Raw genomic sequence first — 24,577 nt, 5'->3', positions numbered from 1 at the left:
AAATAGTCAATAATGTTTGTATTGCTGTGGTAGTTATTAGATCCTATGAGTCAATCGATTAATTTAATTTTGTATTTATTCTTTATTTATATAGCTCTTTTAACAATACATATGTGAAAGCACTGAACAAGATCAAATTGGAGAACAGAGTGCCAATAATTTATAATGACAAAAATAAACACTAAAATTTAGCGTTTAGTAAAATTATTAAAATGAAAAAATATTAAATTAAAAATATCAGTTCTGTCTGGGAAAAGAACAACTAGTTAACAAAGTGATCTCAAAACCTGTTAAGTTTTGTTTTGTCCAAAATTCACAAGACTTTTTTAACAGTCTTCTATCAACAAATAAGCAAGGACAAAGTGATGATAAAAATGATTTTAACTAGACTAAAGACTAAACAACAATGAAAAAAAATTATATATATATAAACAATAATTAAAACAATAATGACTAATCAATCAATAAAATGGGAGTATATACAGTAAATGGCTATGATTATATTATATTATTGAATTGAATAATAAAAGTGATTAAATAATAATGCATAAAGTATAAATGAATCAAGAAATATTAACGAAAAACAGTAAAACAGAACATAAATATATGGTTGATCTCTTGAAGCAAAACACACAGAGAAGATCCTGAATATCTTCAAATATAGTTTTAATGTCAGCATGTGTTCTTTAATACAACATTCTTATAGAATGTAAGCTCAGTTCTGTCCACACTGCACTGGTTTCCTATTGCACATAGGATAGTTTATCGGATTGTTAATTACTTATAAAGCCCTGAATGGTTTAGCTCCTCAATACTTGAATGAGCTCTTATCACATTATAGTCCTCCTCGTCCGCTGCGTTCTCAAACCTCTGGTCGTTTGAAAAAACCTAGAACATCAAAATCAACTGTGGGCAGCAGATCCTATATTCTTATTTTCCTAAATTTAGCACCCAAACTCTGGAACAATCTACCTAACACTGTTCGAGAGGCAGACACCCTCTGTCAGTTTAAATATTCATAATAGACCCATCTCTTTACCCTAGCACATAGCACACTAATATGCTTCTATTATTCAAATTTGTTTTTGAATAATAGAATTCATTACATCATAAAAAGAATGACATCTACCCTAATATTAGTGTGTTTTTTTCTTATTCTGTTTCTCAGTTTGTATCCAAACACCAGAACATCTAGATGAGCCCCATGGATGGATCATGGGAATCACACACACACACACACACAGACACACAGACACACAATAAGTCCTTTTCACAATCTGACATGGCTACGCTTGAATTGAACTAGAATTAGAAATCTGTCCCCCAACTGAGCCTGGCTTCTCCCGTTGTTGTTTTCCTCCATTCTGCCACGGATGGCTTTTTGGTTCCTTGCCGCTATCGTCTCTGGCTTGCTTAGTTGCAAACTCAATTTTCGTCAATTTGATTACATAGACCGTCTCTGCATTTAATAAAAAATAAGTGTTTAATCTTGTCATTACACATTACCATCACTCCTATTTGATACCGTTCAGTGCTTCAACACAATTTGTATTGTTAAAAATGCTATCCCGTAATAGTTTAAATACGACTGACTTTCAGTGTTTAATTCACATTAAATATATAGTCAATGTAAATAAAACACTTTAGTCATAACATTTGGTCAATGAACTTCCATTTGTTCACCACAGTATTTCATTGTTCACCACATGGACAGACCCTGGACTTCAATTCTCATACTTCATTGCAAAGATTGGTTTCACCTGCATTCAACACCGAGTATTCTTTAGTGTATATCACTGTGATAACTGTTCAAGTTTTTGCCTAATCTGGTCATAGTCTTGCCTACTTTAGATCAGTTGGCCTGTGTATCTTGGACTCATCTTTGTCTTGTTGTTAGCACCTCACCTGAATTATTTTCTGTTTGTGGATTATCTGTTTTTGCTTCACCCCCTGGATTACATTTGTCGAATGAAGACCCTTGCTTGCCCTAGGTTTACTCTTGTGTCTCGTCAAAGCCATACCTGTTTGCTGTTGTTAGACCCCACCTGTGTCTTGACCATGTCATGTAATAAAACCTAAAAGCTTCCTATGTTCCTTCCGTAACAGAATACTCCGCCACACAAGGATCTAGCAGCTTTTTGGTGGCTGCACTAGAGCACGCTCACAAAATGGCGGCTACAACACTCCGTCATGTCACTGCTGCCAATCCTGAGTCAGGCCAAGACACCCCTGATCTTTATGAATCAGCTTGCAGACGGATCCGAATGTTTCCTCTGTTCCTTCCGTAACACATAAGCTCAACATAATAGTGTGTGATGTTATAATACACCAGACATCAAATGATATGCTGATGATATGTTAAATATTTAATCAAGCTGGTGTCAATCTATCAAATATAGAGAATATAAGTAGCTATTTTTATTGACATTATTCTGCTGCATTTAATGTATTACACACTAGTGATGGACATTTCTGTTAATTTTACTCCAGTACTTGTGCACATGCCTAACGCACACACACACACACAGTAAGGTTACTTTGTTCACAATTATTTTATTAACAATCCTATTAACGAAAATGTGTAGTACGATGAACGTGAGGATATTGATCTGGAAGAAATCGGGTAACAAAAAAACCTTTTCATCAACTGTTCTTTTTAGAACCTTTAAATTGTTGTAGTACCAGAACAGGTCCGATTACAGCATCAAGAAAAATCTTTCACATAGTGGATCTTTAGGGATACAAACATGGATCCTCTATGGCACTGCCGTGAAAGCCCCTTTTTGGTTGTTTCTGGCACCTTCTTTTTTAAGAGTGTATGAGCGTTAACATTATGAATGAATACACTATGAATTTGGTACAAAGGTGTGCTACTTACCGTTTAAGTCTCAGTATTCAGATCAGTATGCTCAATAACGTGTCCTTGACCATCTCGGTGTATATTTTTATTATACTGTACTGTAAATAAAATACAAATAATGATCAAATATTAAAAACATTATTTTACTCCCCGCATACTCTTTCTTACCTGCCTCGGTCACATTTATATTGATGGTCCATATTTGAAGGTCTTTTATCTCTCAGGGGCGAATCACTGAATACTCCCTCGCATAAAGGCATTCTATCACAAAATATATGTTTTACAAATGTAAATTTGTAAAAGGATCATGCACACATCATTTTGTAGCAAAAACTCTAGTCTCCCACATCAAGTTCTGAAGAAATATTCTGTATGTGTTTTAAGGCCTTATTCTGGTGACTTGTTTTTTCAAAAATACAATAATGTAAATCATGTTTTTCGTTGTTGTTTTAATTTTAATGTTACAGCTCATGAAAGTCAAAAAAATATATATTTCTTGGGATCAATCAAAGAAGAAAGGTTCACATTCTTTGAAGTATGTTCATTTATGAACTCAATACTTGGTCGGGGCTCCTTTAGTACAAAGTCCAGTATCAGTCCAGTCAAGCACAGTAATATAATTTCTGTTAATATGTTCACTGAAATGAAGCAGACACAATGAAAACAGTATTGTGCATGGAGAAAAGTTGAGACAGGTGAAATATATATAAATACATAATATAAATAAACTTGACTTGAGAATGTCAAGCAATAAACACTTTTATATTTATGAATTTAGTAGGTGCCTTTTCCAAAGTGAAACAAAGCAGCTTTCTACAGCACCAACAATAATCATAAGAAACATGGTACATGATATTTGATTTGATTTACTTACTCAACTATTGTGCAAACTTTTGTGTATAACTGTTACACTCGCTGTAATGTGTTAAGTTTACAGCATGGATCCTTTAGGAGATCAGAGAGCACCCTCACTCCTGAGTCTCCTGGTAAATTCCCACTCTAGTTCTTTTATGTGTGAGGGGTTTGATCTCAGAGCTGAAACCAGAAGAGAAAATCCTGTTTCTTTAATGCTGCTCTTAGACAACCTGAAAAGAGAAAACATTTCACCAACGAGCATGTTTCTAGTGCTGCACTTGTAGCCTAAAAAAAATATTTTTTACAAGGACTCCCACTTAAACAGTCTATAACCAGCAATGCTTGTGGATCATTAGTTAAAGGATCATTAGTCAGTTTCTGCTAGTCTCATGTTAATGTTATATAGTGTTGCATCCTTTATACCTCTAAAGAATCTTTAGTTTGTTAGATTTATAGAGATACAGTTATACAGTTAAGATACAATTGTACCACTTGTTTTAAAAAAAAATAAATAAAAAAGTTGCTCTGCTGGAGGCATCCTGGGGATGGAGCTAAAGAATCACAAGCATGCAAAGCTTTTGCTTAGTGATCATTTGCAAACTAGATTTTTAAACATTTTTTTAATTATTTGCTGGGTTACTTTGGACTCTGAACATTCCTGCACAAGCAAAAACATATTTCTTTGGTGATATTTTGTAGTCAAAAACAAAAAGTCCTGTGCAGAGTTGCAGATGATAATCATAACTCAAATGAAGCACACTGAGGGGCATGCTCTCGCTCTCGCTCTGGTTTATATGTTTGCGAGCTCTTCCAAACAAGCAGTTCCACCCTTTACGACATCAAACAGGGCCATACTCAAGAAAAAAACTTTAGAATTTTGTCATGTTTAGCATTCAAATAATTTTTAATCAGTATAAATAAGTCAGAATGAATGGAATAGCATTAGACATCCCCCTTAACACTGTGAATATCAATAGCTTACTGTAGCTTCTCCAGTTTGCAGTTTTGGTTTTCCAGTAGAGCATCTTTATTCCTGAATTTTCTGGTTCATTCATACTAAGGTTCAGTTCTTTAAGGTGTGAAGGATTTTATGATAGAGCTGAAGCTACAGCAGTGCAACCTTCCTCTCCAATACTACAGTTACAAAGGCTGCAGAAAGAAAAAAAAACCTATTCATATTAACAGGTAAACAAACACTAAACTTTATTTGACAGAGGATGATTACCAAAATGTAATGAATAATATATTTTTTGTTGAGCTTTGAGTATTCTCATAAAAACTGAAGGAAAAACTTAAGGAATTACAGCTCTTTAACGTGTACCTCTTTCCTTTTTTAAAGGACCACAAGTAATTGTAAAGTTTACTTAAAGAATGTTTCATAGACAGATGTGAGCTACAACAACCACCACAACAGTGGTGGATGACCAGAGAATTATCTCCATAGTAAAGAAAAACCCTTTCACAACATCCTGCCAAGTGAAGAACACTTTCCAGGAGATAGACGAGTCATTATCAAAGTCTACAATCACTTTACTAGAGCTAATACATTGGGTTCAGGTGGAATCTAATGGTATCCAAGCTTTAATTTCATAACAATTAAATTTCATACAGAATAATAGTCTGTATGCTAATGCCACTCACTATAGCTTGCTCAGTTTGCACAGTGGATCCTCCAGTAGGTTAGACAGAAGGTTTACTCCTGGGTCTCTTAGTGTGCTGTCACTGAGATTCAGTTTTCTCAGGTGTAAGAGATTTCTTTTCAGTGCTAAAGCCAAGGCAGTGCAACCATCCTCTGTAATACAGCCGTTTGACAACCTACAAAGAGAATGCCTCACATAGCTCTTTCTATGGTAGCTAAATTTTTGCTCTTATGTACCCATCCAGAAAGTTCCACTTGGCTAAAAAAAAATAAAAAATAAAATATAATATCACTGCAAAAACAGAGATACGTACTGTAATGCCTCAAGTTTACATTGTGGATTCTCCAGTTCAGCGCAGAGCAGCTTCACTCCTGAATCCTGCAGATTGTTGTTGCTTATATCCAGCTCTGTCAGACTTGATGAGTTTGAGTTAATGACTGAGGTCAGTGCTGAACAGCTTAGAATCGCATAGTCTGGGAGAGAAATAATGGAAATATTTAATTTGATCAAGAGTATTTTTCCATCTTATAGTATGCAGATTTTTATCTTCTGAAGCCTTTGGTTTGTATGTCTCATTGATTTGCCTGTACTGTATTCCTTTCTCTGCTGCACCTAGTTATCTTATAATCTTCCTGTACCTTTGGTTTACAGGTTACAACACGTGCTTTGTTGCCTTGTTTATTTATCCATTTACATATTTAAATACATTATTAAATACATTTCATATATTAATAGTTTAAAAAATGCAATTCATACACACAGGGGCATGTTCTTAAATATAAGAACTTACTCACTACCTCATGGTGTTGTCTTACGGCAACATGCTCTTTAGGCTCTATTTCCCTGCCACCATCTCTATAAGACAAGCATTCTTATTTTTTGTTGGAAAGACCTTAGTTTAGCCCATGATGTGCTTTGGTTGAGTCACATGAAATGCAGTGTTTTTATATGGTGTGATTTTTCACAGACTGACATCTCTTGTTAGTAGCTGCTGAATGCAAACCAAAACATCACTAAAAAACAAGGATCAGCTTGTGTCACATTCACACACGCAAAAAATAAATCAGAAACATCACCTCCAGTAAGTTACGATGACATATTAACCACTCAAAAATAAATCCAAATGGCAACACTACAATAGCGGATTGTGCAATATTGCAATAGTTTAGCTCAGTGGTTCTCAAACCTGTCCTGGGGACCCCCAGCCACCACATATTTTGTGTGTCTCCTTCATTTAACACACCTGATTCAGCACATCAGCTCATTAATAGAGTCTGCAAGACTTGAACTGGGTGTAGCCTATGAGAGAGACATACAAAATATGTGGTGGCTGGGGGGAACTAATATAATGTTGATTATTCATATGTTAAATCCAAACTATCCAAACTTCTCCTCTCCAGCCATCCAACAACATGTCTGCTAGACCCCATACCCTCTCATCTTCTGCAAGCAATCTCCCCCACAGCCGGCACTCACGCACATCATCAACACATCTCTCCTCACAGGCACCTTCCCCACAGCATTTAAGCAGGCTCGGGTAACCCCACTGCTCAAAAAGCCCACTTTAAACACTTCCCTTATTGATAACTACAGGCCAGTCTCTCTTCCATTCATAGCGAAAACACTTGAAAGAGTGGTTTTCAACCAGGTATCACTGTTTCTCACATGTTACACCTCTCTTTATCTCCTTACATTGGCTACCGATTGCAGCTCGCATCAAGTTCAAGGCACTGATGCTTGCATATAGAACAACCACAGACTCGGCACCGGTCTACTTCCACTCACTATTACAAATCTACACACCCTCTAGAAGTCTGAGATCTGCTAGCGAGCGACGGCTCGTGGAACCATCTCAAAGAGGCTCGAAATCACTCTCCAGAACTTTCTCGTTCTCTGTTCCTGGCTGGTGGAACGATCTTCCCGTACATATCCGGAATGCTGGATCTCTGTCAATCTTTAAGAAACAGCTGAAAACTCACATCTTTCAGCAATACCTGACCTCATCATAAAAAAAAAAAAAAAAAAAAAAATTACTCTCACTGTCTCTGTCTCACTTCGCCTCCCCCTTGTTTATTCCTTCCCTTCTGGCATGTACTAATTTGAACACTGCCTGTGACTGGGTGTTACAAGCACTTACTCTGTCTGTTTATCTCTCAAAAAAATGAATCGCTGTTGTACTATCAGTTGTAAGTCACTTTGGATAAAAGCGTCTGCAAAATGACTAAATGTAAATGTAAATGTTAAAGGAATTTGTATAATGGATAAAATTTGTATTATGGATAAAAACAAACGTAATTGGCAATGCTACTTTTGATTATATATGAATACAGGGAGCATTATATCACCATGTTCTATGGCAAGGTAAAGAAGAAAAAGACTTGCTCTTCCTGGAGGTGAAAGTGAGCATGAGGTAGGATTTAGTGACCATGAGAATGATGCAGATTAGATAAATGATAAAGGAATAGTTCACCCAAAAATGAAAATTACACAATAAATTACACCATAAACTATATTTCTTATAAGTTTCTGCAGAGTGTGACAAAGACGACAGGACGGTCCTGCCTTTTATACCTTGTCTCAGCCTTCAAGGTTACCATTCTTAACAGCTCCACTTTTACTTTTTTAAGTACCATGGATCCTCATGACCTCTTAGGGCAAGTGCAGACACCTATGGGTCCCCCAGCTATCCCTCTCTCATCAGCACAAATCAATTTTCCACCACAATTTCTTCCATTTATTTTCTATGGTTAAAACTTCTACTGGATTATACTTAATACGTCATGCAGTATATCAACATAACATGCATATAAACTCATTTCATAAGAACACAGCTGCATATTCATTCTTTGGAAGCCGGACTAAATGAGTAAACACTGTTACTGCGCTCTTTGTGTGTCCCACCCAAATGCAATTTGCTAATTCTTTTTGCATTTGAATTTGGGTACGGGGCTTTTTGACATGGGTTCAGTCTCTGGAGCAAACTGACCGTTTACAGGATAAGCCTCAGAACGTGGTGGTCTTTGATAGATTGGGAGCAGGGTGGTTTGGTTCGGCTGGTCAGGGAGAAGAGGTACCTACCCCCCCAAATCAAGGTCAGTGATTTGGGGGTAGGTTACTGGCTCTAAAAATCTAAATTGGTTGGTGATTAAACACTAATAATGCATTGAAATACAGCATTAGCCCCTGTAAAGAGAGGAATGGGGGAGGAACATTTATTGTATTGCCAGGTCAGATGGTGTCACATAAACAATCGGTTCAATAACAAATTCCTCATCACATTTCTTGATGCACTAAATGAAAGACTGATTCCACCCAAAGAGAGAGGACTGTTGATGGATTTCATACTGATTGCTGTATTTTGTTGTCCTTTGTGAAGTCTGCGTTAACAATTTTGAAAATGTGATATCTGAGTGGACCAACTGATATATATAACCAATCGATAAATACTGTAGCGGACAACCACATAGAATAGAAAAGATACTAACTAAGAATATGAGTGACCAGAGGAAGCTAGAGGTAAGAGTGGAAAGGGAAGGACACGGGTTAAACTTTGTGATTAAGTATGAAGATCATGAGATTGTTTTGCCAAACTAAGATAGAAGTATATAATTTTGCTTCAAAGTTTTCTAATGGTGTTTTGATAAAAAATAATGGGTGGTCGAGGTTATCATCTTTATGGGCTTTAAAACTTGAGTAAATGAACGTGCTCCTTCATGAGGTCAAATTACTTTTTATGTAGAAATGAAAGTGAAGGTAAATATTTTTTTATTCTTTGATCAACAACAACTAGTATAGAGGAACAAAACAGTGCAGATCTGTTTGGTGAACAACTTGCAAGCTCAAACTAGATAACAGTGTGGAGCTTTCTGCTGGACACTGTTAAAACATAGGTTTGACATTGTAGTTAAACATTCATTGTTCCTTTTGTAGATAATTTGTCTAATTTTTACATGTATGCAGGCATCCAGTCCCGTTGACAAGGAAACATGACTTCCAGATTTAGGATTCACTGAAACGTAAAACAAAATCTTCAAAGAGGTTAGATGGATGGATGATGTACAGCAGACCTTGCCTACACATTACAGACCAGTAAGATCTCTGGGGCCTATAATAGTGTATCTATTTTACCTTTAAGGGGTCATGAACTGAGAAGTTACCTTGATCTTTTCACATATAAAAAGTCATTGCTCTATAAAAACATCATATAAGTTTCAATACTCAAAACTTTGTCTTTAATCTAAAAACCGCTTATATTGAAGTCAGTCTGCCAAACAACAGCTTGTAGAACGTACAACTAACAAATTAAAGACAATTCATAGATTTAATGTGGGATGCTTTTGGTGCTTGAAACCTCTGTTGCGTTTCAAGAGCAAGGTTACAAATACTCTGTTAGTACAGCAGAGGGTTCCACAGCCTTGCTGATGATTGGTGAGGGGCTTGCTGTGAATGTATCATGACAGGCGTCTGGGGTCATTCACAAGTGATAAAGGGCCTCATTCGTAAAACTCTACGTAGATTTCATCTTAAAATTGTGCGTACGCTCAAACGGTCACACAAATGTTTTCAGATTTATAAAACCAGGCGCATGGCAGAACCTGCGCAAATCCAATCAGGTGAAGATGCATCAGGTACATGCATCTCCACGCAGACTCTTCCCAGAAATAACTAATACATATATGGACTTTACATCAACTAGTTTTACTACGCATAACCTCATCTGCATATCATTTTCATGCATATTCTTGTTCATGTGACGCTATGTTTAAACGTACATTAAGGAAATATGACATGCACACTATTTGTGCCATAATTTTACCGCTAAAAATAATCCAGCGTCTTTGTTGTGTATTAGAATAAATGTATCAAGAAAAAACTAAAATTGTTAAATATCAGATAATTGAGTTTTTAAATGAAAAATTGTCTGACTGCGTCGCAGGCACGTACATTTTTGCATCAAGTTTGTTTTTATAAATCCCACCTTTTGCACAGGAAGTAGCGTACGCATCTTTTTAGTCCTGTTTTGTGCATGTGCCATGGTTGTAAAGCACTGCAGCTGTTCTATCAGTCAGTGGTTAGCAGTCAAGAAAGCCTAGTGTACAGGAAACAGCTCAACAAATGTAGAAAATATTTAAAACAGTAATATTATAATACCATATTTAGTTATTTAGCAAGCAGGTGAGGCCGGTATATAAACGCAATCCGCTTAATGGTTCAGTGTAGTCCTAATGGTTTTCTATAGGAAAGTTAAAAAAAAGAGTTAAACTTTCTCCTGCTCAGAGAACTAAACTTTCTCCGGCTCTGGGATTTGTGTTGCTCAACTCAGAAGAGGAGCTAAATGAGTTTAAGATAAGTAAATATGATCAATCCTGCTGCCAGTGGTCAAAGCCTCTAGAAAAGCTGAGTGAGTATATGTATTATATCTGAAAACGAGAATCAATCTTAGATTTATATCATTTGTGTTCATCATGGGTTCATGCGTGTTATATAAAAAAAACATTTATACCATTTTCTGTAAAACAATCTACTATTAAAATGATAACTTTTGACTTCAAATGCTTGCGTCAGTACACTCCTAATTTGCTATTACCAAATAAATAGTAATGTACAAGATACATTTATGTATGGACTGTATGTATAAATGTATATTTGTTCATGCAGAATAAGGCATTAAGATGTGTTTTAAGACTGTTTATTGAGTACTAATTAACAGCCAATATGCTATTAATATGCATACTAATAAGAAACTAGGTAATAGCCAGAATTAGTCGTTAAAATTAAGTGTTACCTTTTATTTCCATGCTTAAACACACCTTCTTGTGAACTCATCCTGAAAATGTTGATTAACTTCTTAAGACCCATCAGAGGTCTCTTATTTAAAACAATAACCTTAAAGGTAATTTAAGAACGCAGTGATGGAGGAGCGTGAAATCATGGGAGGTGTCATCATGGACATATACAGAGCCGTTGAGTATTAAGTGATTACTTTTGTGAATGAGGTCACGTTACCTATAGAAACACGTTGCTAATAAGGTATCTATATATATAACATATATATACACAGGGATTGGACAATGAAACTGACACGTTGCAATTTAGAGTTGGAGGATCATGCCATTCGAACATTAGGACTTTTGGATTGATCTCTTCGGTGACCTTTTCAATGGCAGCCATGAGCACGAGCACCTTCTACGTTATGTCTTCACGAGCATCACGCAGAAAAACCCTAAAGAGCGTTGAGAATGACCACACCATTGATCCGGTTCGTCCTCACAGGTTTGTATTTAATCCATGCAGCATTTGACCATTTAATTGTCACTTAAGTTTAATCATCAATGATCACAGAAAATCTGATTGATTGCCTATATCTGACACAGTGTATAATATAAATAGTATAAATGACCCTCACTTGATGATTGTGTTATTTTAAATCAGCGTTGGATCATTGCTTTAAAAAGAATTTAGATATTAGACAAAAATACAATCCCTGTATTAGAAGGAAATGTAATGAGCATATTAAACAACAGATACTGTCAACATTGAGTGTTAAGCTTTGGCTTATTTCTTCAATTTCATATCTTTTTAAAAATTACAGCATTGGGTTATCATCTTAGCATTTGTAGGTTTTCTTACGCATTTCTGATTGCCCTGGGATTTCATGCAAGGGACTGTGTATTCCCAGTGCCACAGGAAGATAGTTTTCAGTCTTTTGTGGTGACAGTAATCTCCAAGTTCAAGTGTTAGGACACAAACTACCTCTACTGTGAAAACCAGTCTATGTCTCTACCACAGCCATTAAGGGGTTTTGTTTTTATTATTTCTATTGGTCCTACCACCCGCCTACTTTCCCTAAGTGATGCAGAAATACGTGAAGGTCAGTCCTAACCAGCATGCAGGGATGCAAATGTATGCATGTATGTATGTGTATGTGTGTGTGTGTGTGTGTGTGTGTGTGTGTGTGTGTGTGTGTGTGTCGGCTACGAGAGCTACCCAGAGAGGGGACACTCACCTGTAGTTTCCCCAACCTCAGTATGGACCAGCGCGGGCAGCCTTCCTTCCAGCCCAAGGGACACGGTGTCGAGATCTCGAGATGTTTCGAAACACTGCTCCGAACTGTGATTCAACACCCATGTAACGAGACTAAGGCGATTCAAAGCGAGAAGGCTCTTCTGGACTGCGTCGAAACGTCGCACCTGCCTGCGTTTGATTGACAGGCCCGGGAACGAATCACACAACTGCGCATCTGTCTCAACCTAACCCCCACAAAGCATAAAGTGGGGCTGACGCGTCTTCACTTCGCGGGGTTGTGAGAGGAAAGAGGTTTTGCGATATGGTCGTGCGATTGTGGCTCGACGTGTTTTATCAACTTCAACTTTTTATGTCCGAAATAAAAGTGTAAACACACAAGCAATTAGTTTTAGCGTCACGCGCATAATACGGTGTTAATAAAATACATATATAAGCGTAAACCACGAAAAGGAAACATTGTATGTATGTGCTACAGTTCAAATAGCCTTTAATTGGATTTAAAACAAAGCCGCTTCTTGTAATTATATGAAGCGTTTCAGTAGGTTGGATCATATTCCAGTCAAGAGCACTAAACCCCTCCCGGATTCATTGGCGGGTCGTCTCACACAACATGTGTTACATATAATTGGTGATTTCGCTGAAACCGTTTCTCGGCAGAAGATATTTCTGAAGAACACTCGGGAAATGACCACTAGGAGTCACCGAAGAGACGGGCGTCGAAACGCTTCACGACGCCTCGCTCCGTCCGCCATTAACCTAGCGTGGCTGCGCTGTAAAAACCTTTAGTTTATCTTAAAACTGGAGGAACACACAAGTGACAGTTATCTGCACCTCAGCATTGAAGTCCAAGAAGACTGGAAGAAGTTAATATTTTCCTTTTGTATTTCTAGGAAATAAAGACGACCAAATAAATAGTGAATAACTCAGCTGTGGTTATATATATCTCATACTACCCTTACATCTGGCAGTTCTTCATTCCGTACAAAAATCAGTTTAATTTTCAGAAGGTGTGATGATGGAGATCATCGGTCCATCCAACCCCACCGAAATCCTGAAGGAACTTCTGATTACTTCCAGAGATCACAGCAAGTTGTTGTCAGGTGAATGTTATTTATCAGATTAGCCTCATTTAAACTGATTGCTACACCATCCTTTGAACCTCCTCTTTGACGGATATGTGCCCAGGAAAACATTTCCATAAGAGCTTGAAAGGGAAGCACACTTTCCTTAAAATCGGCACACAGTTCTCCAAACTGTAAAAACTAATAGCAGAGAGTCAGCAGTCTCTGGTTGAAATTCCTTTTTTAAAGAAAAACTTTCGATCTCAAGAAAAGCGGGTGCCATTTCATTACCTAAATATTATACACTGTATTTTTAAACATTTAACTTTAATATTTTGGAAGTGAATTCTGGAAGCTGAATATGAATTATTGAATGTTTAATTATGAAAACGTATGAGAAACATTTTGAATTGAAATATTCACCACATGAATAAACAACTATGTCAAATTTCAGCCCCCAAAAATGCAAGTCCTGAAAACACAAGGCATTAAACTGCAAATACTGTTAATACAACGCATTATTTGTTCAGTGCAATTCAACGTGCTTTTTGTTTCAAAGACATTAGTCATTATTCTGTTTCCTTAGAAATTATTTTGTATTACATTAAATAGACCGTCAAGACAAAATAAACTAGCTAAAAACAGAAACGGCATGGTTGTCATTATGTAAATATGTATAAATAATCAGACATATCTGCAAAATTATGTTATTAGGGGAAAAACATAAAAGGATGAATAAAGTCAACATAAAAGCAATGTTTTAACAAGTTCATACAGACATTTTGGTTCATGTAACAAAAATAAATTATATTTTAAATTGTTAAACTATTTAAAATGTGCACAAGTGGTTATTGTGCTATAAATGCAGCTGTGTTTGTGCCAAAAGACATTCTCACACTGTTTACTAGATTAAAAAAAACACAAAGACATGGCTAAGAAAAGATTCTCCTGATGACATTCAGAGCCACTGAAGGTGCTCCTCCTGAAGAGATGTCTCAGAGGGCTTTGACGCTGATGCTGGAGACTCCGTGCACCTGAGGAAGCTGACGGCAGTCGAGGGACACGAGAAGTTTCTGGGGACCGGCCGTCAAAGGAATGAACTTCTCTGTCAGTGTCACAGTGGCCAAGCTTTCTATATTTCTGAGAAAAAGAATAACGGAGAGAGAAAGAGAAATCATGTTGCCATATTTTTGGTGAAATTTCATACACAGAAATATATATATAAATATAAATATATATATTTGTCTTGTTTAGACAAATATACTGCTATATTAAGATATTATGGCTGCAAATGGGTTAACAAAAAAAATTCATTTTTATATATACTTTTTAAATATAAAGTAGAAAATCTTTTTAAATGTATTCATGTATATACCAACGTTTTGGGGTCTTTAAAAACATTTTATTAATAAAAATGTGTTTATGGGATTAATATTTTTATAATATATTTTATTCTGTGATGTCATATAAAATAATTTCAAATGTGTTTCAGTTCATTTCAGATGATTACTGTTCTTTTGAATTTGCTATTTATCGAGGAATCCTGAAAAAAATACAGTATCCTTAAAAATGTGAATCAAACATTGATTAAAACCGAACAATAAAAATATAATACATTCAAAATAATAAGAAAACTGTAAAATAATAACTATTGTTGTTGAATTTTAAAATAATAAATGTTTCTTGAGCAGCAAATCATCAGCTTTACATCCCAGGAATAAATGACAAGACGTTTTACCAAGTGTGTATTGAAAGCAATCATAGACCATACTGAAGACAACAGCTCGCCATTTCATTGAGGTTTACATTGACTGTCTTACCCGTAGGAAACCTCCCTGACGCTCTGCAGTCCCAGTCCTTCAAAGCGAAACTTCACGTTCTTCAGTGTGAGCTTAAGTGGATTCCGGAAAACAACCGTAGCCTTAATTTCTTTGCCAACTACAGCGTCCCCTTCAGGCTGGGAGGTAAACAAGCACACATTTACAAGAAATGTAAGTGAGTTTTCAGTCAAGTCGAGTCAATTTCACCCAAAAAAAGAGTTTCATTATTTACCCCACATTTAAACTCACTTTGATGACTAGGTCTGATGTGCGCAGTCTGAAGCGAAACTGGGTAGCCAGGACCTGTTTGGTCTCAGTGACCCGTCCAGTGAGGGTGAGCATCAGCATGGCCTGATCCACCAGCTGCTCTTTATAATCATCATAGAGCAGACACCACTCCACAGTCTCAACTAGATGAGCAAGAGAGGAAAATTCATCTCCAATTGGCAACAGTAATCCAATATGAATGTATTTAGTTACTACTTGTAGCATCACATACAATATTATGTGATAAAAAAAGTGTTAACTAAATACATTTTTTTTAAAGATAGTATGTTAGTGCATTTTAGTTCATATTCATGGTATCTCAAAATAGCACAGTTGAGTACACTTAGATGATCTTAAATTTATCTTAAGAAGTGCTAAAGAAACATTTTTAGTATATTAAGTATAAAAATAGTGCATGATTTTTTCCCTTGGGGTATAAAACTGCTAAACTAGTAGTTTACTGAGACTATACTGGTAAAACTGGTTGTGTACTCAGTTTACTACTGTTATACTTATAGTATACTATACTTTTATATACTAGAAAGTGGGCCAATTTAGTCCCAAGGAGTATTTAATTGGTACACTTAGTACACTGATATTTGTGTACTTACTGCATAAAGTATACTTAAAATATACTTGAACTTTAAGTATACCTAATAAAACAAACTTAAAGTATAATTCTTTTTTGGTAAGGGTGAGTTCTCTCACCTTCGTTGGGTTGGAGTTCGATGGGTATCTCGTCTTTCTTCACTGTAGCTTTATACACCCCAGTATAGTACATGACGACCACCTGGCTGAGGAGGGTGAACGTGCGCTTTTCTGAGCTAGTGTTCTTTACGGTGATGGCCAGTTTAGCATCTGCACCAAGCTGAGGTTCTTCTTCATCCATGCTGATCTGCACTGTGACGTCGTTAGCGCTGGAGATGTTGTACATCCCTGCTTTAGAGCCATACTGACAGGCCGTTTCCACAGCAATACGCTCCTCCTCTGAATCTAATGAGAGAGATGGAAAATATACGGAATAGTGTCACAGCGCTCCGGATTTAGTAATTAAAATAACTGAGACAGACTAAATCCAGAAGAAATGTGGCAGCATCTCCAAGACACCCGAAGAAACCTAGCTACAATACTGTTGGATGGCTAAACGCCTCATAAACATCGGGAACATTTACCTTCTGGATGTTTGTAGAGGTGTGTGATGTCTTCACGTTCATCAGAGCCAACAGCTTTAGTGCTGATGCAGTGACCTATTGCTTTCTTTTTAACTTGGACAGGAGTAAAGGTGCCGTTGGCTGTTCGCTGCCAGTACACCTTATCACTGTTCACCTTGAACAAAAAGAGAAAAGCATTTAGTACCTACAAGTCTCGTTGGGCCTCATCATATAGTCATAATTTAGAGGTTCAGGTATACCTCTGCAAAAACGAATGGAGTGTCATGCTTGAGGTAAACCTGTCCATTCCGGACAGCTGCGACAGAAGCGGGACCGCATCGGAAAACGCCCTGACTGGTCTCCTGAGGGGTGGCGTCTACTACTTGCCACCCCCCCATACCCGCGGGCAGGTCTGGACGGGCCATCCAGCAGTCATTCCACACATGGAAGTTCCTGCAAACAGGGGCGCTTGTATGGTTAACGCCATTGTTTGTGAAGCTAATGCTTTACCAGTTTGAATGACTCTTTGAATTAATTTAACTAACCAGACGGAATCTTGATTGAGCTCCTCAATCGGCTCGTAGTTCTCGTCTAGATACACATCTGTTGTCAAGGAAACATCCGTGTCATGAGCAGACTCGAAGTTTGTAACACTCCGGGTTGGAATCCCTAAACACCTCATCACTAAAAACAGGAAAGTGGTTTAAGCGTTATGCTCAAGTCAGATGTCATATGCGATTTTACTCGTCTTCAAACACATATTCATACCTGAGGTGGTGACCCCAGAGAAGACCCAACACTGTCCGTATTTAACTGGGGTTCCTCCGTTTTCATAGTACTGTCTCAGGATGTCACTGCTACCGCTCCAGAACGTGGGGGCCGTGCCATCATCGTACGTACCTGACCAGTTGCCCATCAAGACACCGCTGTCATCAGGAGAGTTAATCTGTCAAATGTAGGACAAAAGTTATTCTTCTGTTGCATTCAGACACTTTATGGAGCTATAGATTGAAAGGTTTACTATGCAGCATGCAGATATCACACAACGGAGGCATGAGGTTTATTTCAAGGCCTTGGGACAAAACCAACCTGATCACCAAACTGGTAAAAGTTCACCTCAAGAATGAACAAAATGGTGTGGAAGTTTGAGTCTGAGGGTTTGAAATAAAACTTTAATTCTCAGTATGTTTCAGCGACCGACATTGACCGACATTGACTCAACAAAACAACAAAACTTAAACTATGTAATATAAGGAATGCAGAAAAGAACCAACAAGAAATAAACTAAGGCAAAATTAAACATTCCTGAGGGAAAACTACTGCCCCGGGAGTGCCAGTCAGACAACAAAAAGAGCAGGTTTAAATACTTTAACTAATGACTAATTAACAAGGTTAGAACCAATCAAAAATCTCTCGCTCTACTCCAGTAAGACTCAAATAAAGCATGATTCAAATAATCAAACAGTTTCTTTTTTAAATGTATTAATATTAGCAATTAAAAACAATAACTTATCAATAACATAGATGTTAAAGGATCGGAACAAACTAGCAATGTTTATGTTTATATTTATTTCTATCATAGCTACACGTTCATGACAGTACCACAACTCATATACTCATAGCTTTACTATTGTTAAACCACTGATATCTTGTGGACAATTTTAATGATGTTTACTACTTTTTGGGCCTTGAACATCAGTTGCAATGCTGTCTATGTAGGGTCAGAAAGCTCTCGGATGTCATCAAAAATATTGTTTTTCAAAGATGAACAAAGGACTTACATGTTTGGAATGTCATGGGAATTGAGTAATTAATGACAGAATTTGCGTTTTTGTTGAGCTCTAAGACCTGCCATGTCAGGCTAGGATGTTCTGCTGTAGGCATACATAAACCTCGTAACAGCAGGAGACAGGTGGAGCTGGGGGAGGTAGAGCGTTTCACAGCAGGTCCAGGTTACAGTAAATACATTGAGCCAGACTATTAAAATATTGAGCAGGCAAGTACAGTTGTGCCATGCAGTAAATGACGTGATTGCTAACAAACTGCATGTAACGGCACCAGTTAGTTTCATGATGGAATAGATATTAATTAGATTAATATTATTGATATTAACAGGGTCATTCAACTCACCATTGCAGACAAAATCCTGACCACATTAACAGGATCTCCACAACCTGAAGCTGGGGCTCCGCTGCGCTCCAGCAAAAACAGACATGCAGGAAGAATGCCCTTATCAAACTATAACACAAGAAGAAGAAAATCTTATATATCTCATATTACATTGTGATTGCATGCCATATGTTAAAGTTAATAAGGAATATATTTAGTCCGTCGCTTTATCTTTTCTTAAAACACTGAATATATGGATGGGTTGCTCTGACCTGGCCAAAATTCCACGGCCTGTCTCCGATCTGGCTGTCAGTTCCATAATAAATTATACCCATGTCATTTAAAACATACTCATTCCTCTCTTCCTTATTATCCATGTACACAGAGTCATCTAGGAGAGAAAGAGAAGCTGGATGATTCGGCATCTTGCAATACTTTCTTTAGTGCACTAAGTGGAAAGAACAACGAAAAGGTGGTCCAAGGACAAAGCAGGACCTGAAATGTTTCCTCCTCCTACTTTTTAATTGATTTTTTTCCAAGGAATGATCTATTTGTCTCACCTACGGAACTGATGTATTTACTAGTTCAAGTCATTTTTGTCCAAATAATGGATGTCACAAATCCATTAAAAAAAAGACTGCTACATTGTTACGTTATGCAGTGAGACAGCAACATATTATGCTAGTGCTAATTATAAGACGTTAAATTAACTGAATATCAGTTTAATAGATTATGTATACATTATAATAATTAATAGATACAACTAAACATTTATCTGGATCTCTGCACTGTGACTGGACAAAAAGCAAGATACAGACATGTGATGCTAGTACAAGCTACTCTTGATGCTACATTCATTTAATTTTAGATCAAAGAGATTTGTGCTTTTAAAATGTTTTTAAAAACTTATTTGTATTCCCTGTCTCGCACCCCACCCTTGTTTGTACCTTCACACCAGGGGTTGAACAGCATGTAGATGTCGTTGTTTGGACTGTATGGTGACATGGCCTCACCGGTTGGGGAAGATGTTGCAACACAGAACTTGTATTTGCCAATAGCAGCATTTGGTGGAGAGTTAACAGAAAGTTTTATTCTTTTGCCTTTCTGCTCCACTATCTTGGCCTCCCAGCAGCCGTCCTGCAGATCTTTAACCAAAGGAACAATCACATGTGTGCCTTTGGATACATCTGGAAGATTACCTGAAAAATACAAACACAAACGTATATGTGACAAATTCAAAATGAGGCAACATGGCCAAATCCACAGATAATGTATGATATATACACTACATTTCAAATAACTGGGCTAAGAAAAACGCTTTTTTTAATGTCTCTTATGGCTACAAAGGCTAGATTTATTGGATACCTTTGTAACTACATGTCGACTAATTCTCATTAATTCACAGCTACACGTCTGCCAACTCTCATTGTAGACTGTTAGGGTAGGTTTAGGGTTAGTAGAATAAGATGATTTACTTGCAATAATCAATAAAATTTTAATTTAAATAAGAAGCAAGATTGCAAGTGATGTTATTGCGCACGTAGACACAAACAACACAGATTAAGGTTCATATTGAGCTAGCAGCAAGGTGGCAATACTGACCTAGTTTCAGATCTAATTGAAGTTTGTCTATCTCTGAGTTGAACGTTCGTGAGAGCTCAATCAGCATCTGAAAGGTCTGGCCTCTGCGGACGATGAGGTGTTCGCTGTGATAGCGATTGGTATGATGCTCCAGACGGTTCTGTTCTTTGCTGGATTTGAGAAGGTCTACGGAACGAACCTCCAGTAAAGTATCTGAGAGACAGAGAACGAGCGTTTCATATCTAGTCCTGGCACGCATCCAAAACACGTTTTTGCTTACATAGTATATGTGTGTCTGCTGTGTATATTTATTGTGTATATATAAATACACACGCATGATTGCATGATGCTCTATGTGTGTATCTTTATATATACACAATAAATACACACAGTACACACATATGTAAACAAAAAAAATAAACATTTTCTTTGGATGCGATGAATCATTTGACAGCACTAATATATACAGAATTGAGGATTTTACCGTCAAAATAGAACATGCAATGTTATTAAAAGTATGTTTTTTTGTGTTGCATGGTAAGTGAAAGTAAGATGACAGAACGTTCATCATTAGATACATACGGTTACCTGTGCCTGTCGTGGTAATGCTTCCTCTGTCAATCGTGGCACCTGGGGCGTCTGCTTGAGTTTTTTTGCGGCAGCAGCTTAGCTGGCAGCACTTCTGAAACCATGTGCTACATGTCCACTTTGTGTCCGGCTTCTCGTGATCCTCCAGCGTGAGAGTGCCGGATGGGAAGCGGCCAATGGCCGAGCGGTTTCTGATTGATAATGTTTCTACAGGCATACTGGAAATAAAACAGAAAACTGGGCATTTCTAAAGGTTTTAGACAGACCCGCAGTCTACGTATGTATACTAATTTGTATATTAATAAGATATTATTTATAAGATATTAATATCATTCCTTCTTACTTGATAATTGTTTGTTATATAAGGTGATATTTTTGAGTTCCATTTAAGTCTATTCTTATTAAAATACACTTCAGCAAGTTTTTCTTCTTCACAGAAAGTTTAAGCTCGTTAGTTTTTTTCACATTTATGTATTCATTTATAGCACAGTGAAATAATAATGTAGTTAGCCAGTTATAATTGCAAATCAGTTGATTTACTGGAGTTTTTACTTAAAGTCTTAAAATGTATTGAAATAGAAAAAGTGACAATATTAATAGCCTTTTTTTAAAATTATAATAACATTACAATTGTTTGTCAGTTTATAATTCGGTACAAATATTGCGGGTTAGTTACCAATACCATTTTTTTTTAACCAAAAATTGACACTGCTAACAGTTTCCAGCAAAATACCGTTGTAGCGATAATGTAAAAATCTAGTAATGTTAGCTTATGATAAAACTAATCTTTTCAGTTGAGCTCCTCTCATATAATGATAGAGTTTTCTTACTTGTCTGCAGTCGTTGTAGAAGTGTCGGTCGTGTTTATGCCCGTCTCCACTCAAAAAAACCCTGTAGAATCATGTGAGTGATTAAGCGCTAATCAGTGCGACTACCTCAGTGTTTAATTTAGCACTGAACTGAAGTTTCTAGCTTTTAGCATTATATGTAGGGGTAGGGCTCCAGCTAAGACGAACTGGTTAAACAGGATGACTTCTTAACATTTTAATGCATGCAGTGTAGATCCAACAGAAAATGTGAATGGATTGTGACACACAGATAAGCCTGGTCAGTCTACCTACCTACATACTTTTTCTCTGAGAAGGCAAGGGTGGCAGTAAGACTATTTTTTATTAAAATAAATTAATACTAAATATAAAACTGAACGTATGAACCATTCATTTTCATAGTAGCGCCCTAAGTAATTAATGTAGTATTCAGCACCATTTTCTCGTGTGTGCTAACGAGTGAACTTGCAGATGAACGTGAAAATCACGAAGACTCAAGTCACTGTAGCAGCCGCACGTGAGCATGATTACTTATGACATCACTTCTCCAACACGTTTAGTGGAAGTTGGTTTATCTGGTTTAGGCAGGCCTGGGACATAACAGAGAGTTTCAGCCTAAAGCAAACATTTAATCACAGCTTCATCACTCCGTTGTGTCACATTCACACAGATCAATCACTAAGTCAACTACTACTGGACTGATTATATCACTGTACACACTATCTGTTTACATTCAGGCTTTACAGTTCTCATAAATAAATAGACTAGATGACAGATAGATATAGAGATAGAGACATGAAAGAAACAGACAGACAGATAGATAGATGACAGATAGATAGATGGCAGACAGACAGACAGACATATAAATGACAGACAGACAGACAAACAGATAGATGACACATAGATAGATGACAGACAGACTGACAGACAGATGACATATAGATAGATAGATGAGAGACAGACAGATAGATAGATAGATGACAGACAGACAGAAGATAGATGACAGACAGACAGAAGATAGATGACAGATAGATGACAGACAGACAGATAGACATAGATAGATAGATGACAGACAAATAGATGGCAGACAGACAGACAGACAGACAAACAGATAGATGACATATAGATAGATAGATGACAGACAGCTAGATGACAGACATACATATAGATAGATAGATGACAGACAGCTAGATGACAGACAGGCAGACGACATATAGATAGATGACAGACAGACAGATGACATATAGATAGATGACAGACAGACAGACAGACGACAGACAGACAGATAGATAGATAGATGACAGACAGATGACAAATAGATAGATAGATGACAGACAGATAAGATAGATGACAGACAGACAGAGATAGATAGATGACAGACAGAGAGATGGCAGACAGATAGATGACAGACATATAGATAGATAACAGACAGCTAGATGACAGACAGACGACATATAGATAGATGACAGACAGACAGACAGACAGATGACATATAGATAGATAGATGACAGACAGACAGATAGATAGATGACAGACAGATGACAAACAGATAGATAGATGACAGACAGACAGAGATAGATAGATGACAGACAGACAGAGATAGATATGACAGACAGACAGAGATAGATAGATGACAGACAGATGACAGACAGACAGATAGATGACAGAGAGACAGATAGATGACAGACAGATAGATGACAGACAGACAGAGATATAGATAGATGACAGACAGACAGATAGATGACAGACAGACAGATAGATAGATGACAGACAGATAGATGACAGATAGATGACAGACAGAGACAGATAGATGACAGACAGACGACAGACAGATAGATGACAGACGACAGACAGATAGATAACAGACAGACAGATAGATGACAGACAGACAGACAGATAGATGACAGACAGATGACAGATAGATAGATGACAGACAGACAGAGATAGATAGATGACAGACAGATGACAGACAGACAGATAGATGACAGAGAGACAGATAGATGACAGACAGATAGATGACAGACAGACAGATAGAGAGATGACAGACAGATGACAAATAGATAGATAGATGACAGACAGACAGAGATAGATAGATGACAGACAGATGACAGACAGACAGATAGATGACAGACAGACAGATAGATAGATGACAGACAGATGACAGATAGATAGATGACAGACGACAGACAGATAGATGACAGACAGACAGATAGATGACAGACGACAGACAGATAGATGACAGACGACAGACAGATAGATAACAGACAGACAGATAGATGACAGACAGACAGATAGATAGATGACAGACAGACAGAGATAGATAGATGACAGACAGATGACAGACAGACAGATAGATGACAGACGACAGACAGATAGATGACAGACAGACAGATAGATGACAGACAGACAGATAGATAGATGACAGACAGATGACAGATAGATAGATGACAGACAGACAGAGATAGATAGATGACAGACAGATGACAGACAGACAGATAGATGACAGACAGACAGATAGATGACAGACGACAGACAGATAGATAACAGACAGACAGATAGATGACAGACGACAGACAGATAGATGACAGATAGATAGATGACAGACAGATAAGATAGATGACAAAGAGATAGATGACAGACAGACAGAAGATAGATAGATGACAGACAGACAGATAGATGACATATAGATAGATAGATGACAGACAGACAGATAGATGGCAGACAGATAGATAGATGACAGACAGATAGAGATAGATAACAGACAGACAGATAGATAGATGACAGACAGATAG

The 24,577-nt window shown here is 37.2% G+C and overlaps 2 protein-coding genes and 1 long non-coding RNA gene across 5 annotated transcripts in view; 1 reads left to right on the top strand and 2 right to left on the bottom strand.

Annotated features, from left to right (window-relative positions):
• Positions 1-5,377: 5,377 nt before the first annotated feature.
• Positions 5,378-12,537, bottom strand: LOC122328886. The gene is made up of 3 exons (XR_006247850.1): positions 12,362-12,537; positions 5,669-5,828; positions 5,378-5,530 (listed from the first exon to the last, which is right to left on the bottom strand). It is a non-coding gene; the product is annotated as an uncharacterized LOC122328886 (long non-coding RNA).
• The window catches only part of LOC122328838 (NACHT, LRR and PYD domains-containing protein 12-like), a 69,566-nt gene continuing 54,341 nt past the window's right edge, over positions 9,353-24,577 (top strand). The window contains exon 1 of one of the 2 annotated variants that reach the window (XM_043224852.1): positions 9,353-9,393. The gene's annotated coding sequence lies outside the window, so the exon portion shown is untranslated. The remainder of the gene's footprint in view (positions 9,394-24,577) is intronic. The other variant, XM_043224851.1, reaches the window with a different exon arrangement.
• tgm1 (transglutaminase 1, K polypeptide) lies at positions 13,805-22,092 on the bottom strand. 2 transcript variants are annotated; one of them, XM_043224894.1, is made up of 14 exons: positions 21,789-22,092; positions 20,953-21,176; positions 20,392-20,583; positions 19,737-19,988; positions 19,062-19,180; positions 18,811-18,918; positions 17,449-17,626; positions 17,226-17,364; positions 16,941-17,133; positions 16,702-16,855; positions 16,238-16,522; positions 15,512-15,672; positions 15,263-15,399; positions 13,805-14,582 (listed from the first exon to the last, which is right to left on the bottom strand). In XM_043224894.1, the coding sequence occupies exons 2-14, from the start codon at positions 21,173-21,175 to the stop codon at positions 14,438-14,440; spliced, it is 2,286 nt and encodes a 761-aa protein (XP_043080829.1). In that variant the 5' UTR covers position 21,176; positions 21,789-22,092; the 3' UTR covers positions 13,805-14,437. The 2 variants fall into 2 exon arrangements, with proteins under 2 accessions (XP_043080829.1, XP_043080830.1); XM_043224895.1 differs by having other exon boundaries at positions 20,959-21,176; positions 21,789-22,090.

This window comes from Puntigrus tetrazona, chromosome 23 (assembly GCF_018831695.1).
Source record: "Puntigrus tetrazona isolate hp1 chromosome 23, ASM1883169v1, whole genome shotgun sequence".
In the NCBI taxonomy this organism is placed as follows: Eukaryota; Metazoa; Chordata; class Actinopteri; order Cypriniformes; family Cyprinidae; genus Puntigrus; species Puntigrus tetrazona.
The sequence above is the reverse complement of the archived record's forward strand: the minus strand, read 5'-3'. Positions and strand labels throughout refer to the sequence as shown.

Coding starts and splice junctions, on each gene's coding strand:
- tgm1 (XM_043224894.1), bottom strand. CDS start 21,175: ATGCCTGTAGAAACATTATCAATCAGAAACCGCTCGGCCATTGGCCGC. Junction 18,919..19,061: donor GGCCGTGGAATTTTGGCCAG/GTCAGAGCAACC, acceptor CTTGTGTTATAG/TTTGATAAGGGCATTCTTCC. Junction 16,856..16,940: donor CTCCATTCGTTTTTGCAGAG/GTATACCTGAAC, acceptor TTTTTGTTCAAG/GTGAACAGTGATAAGGTGTA.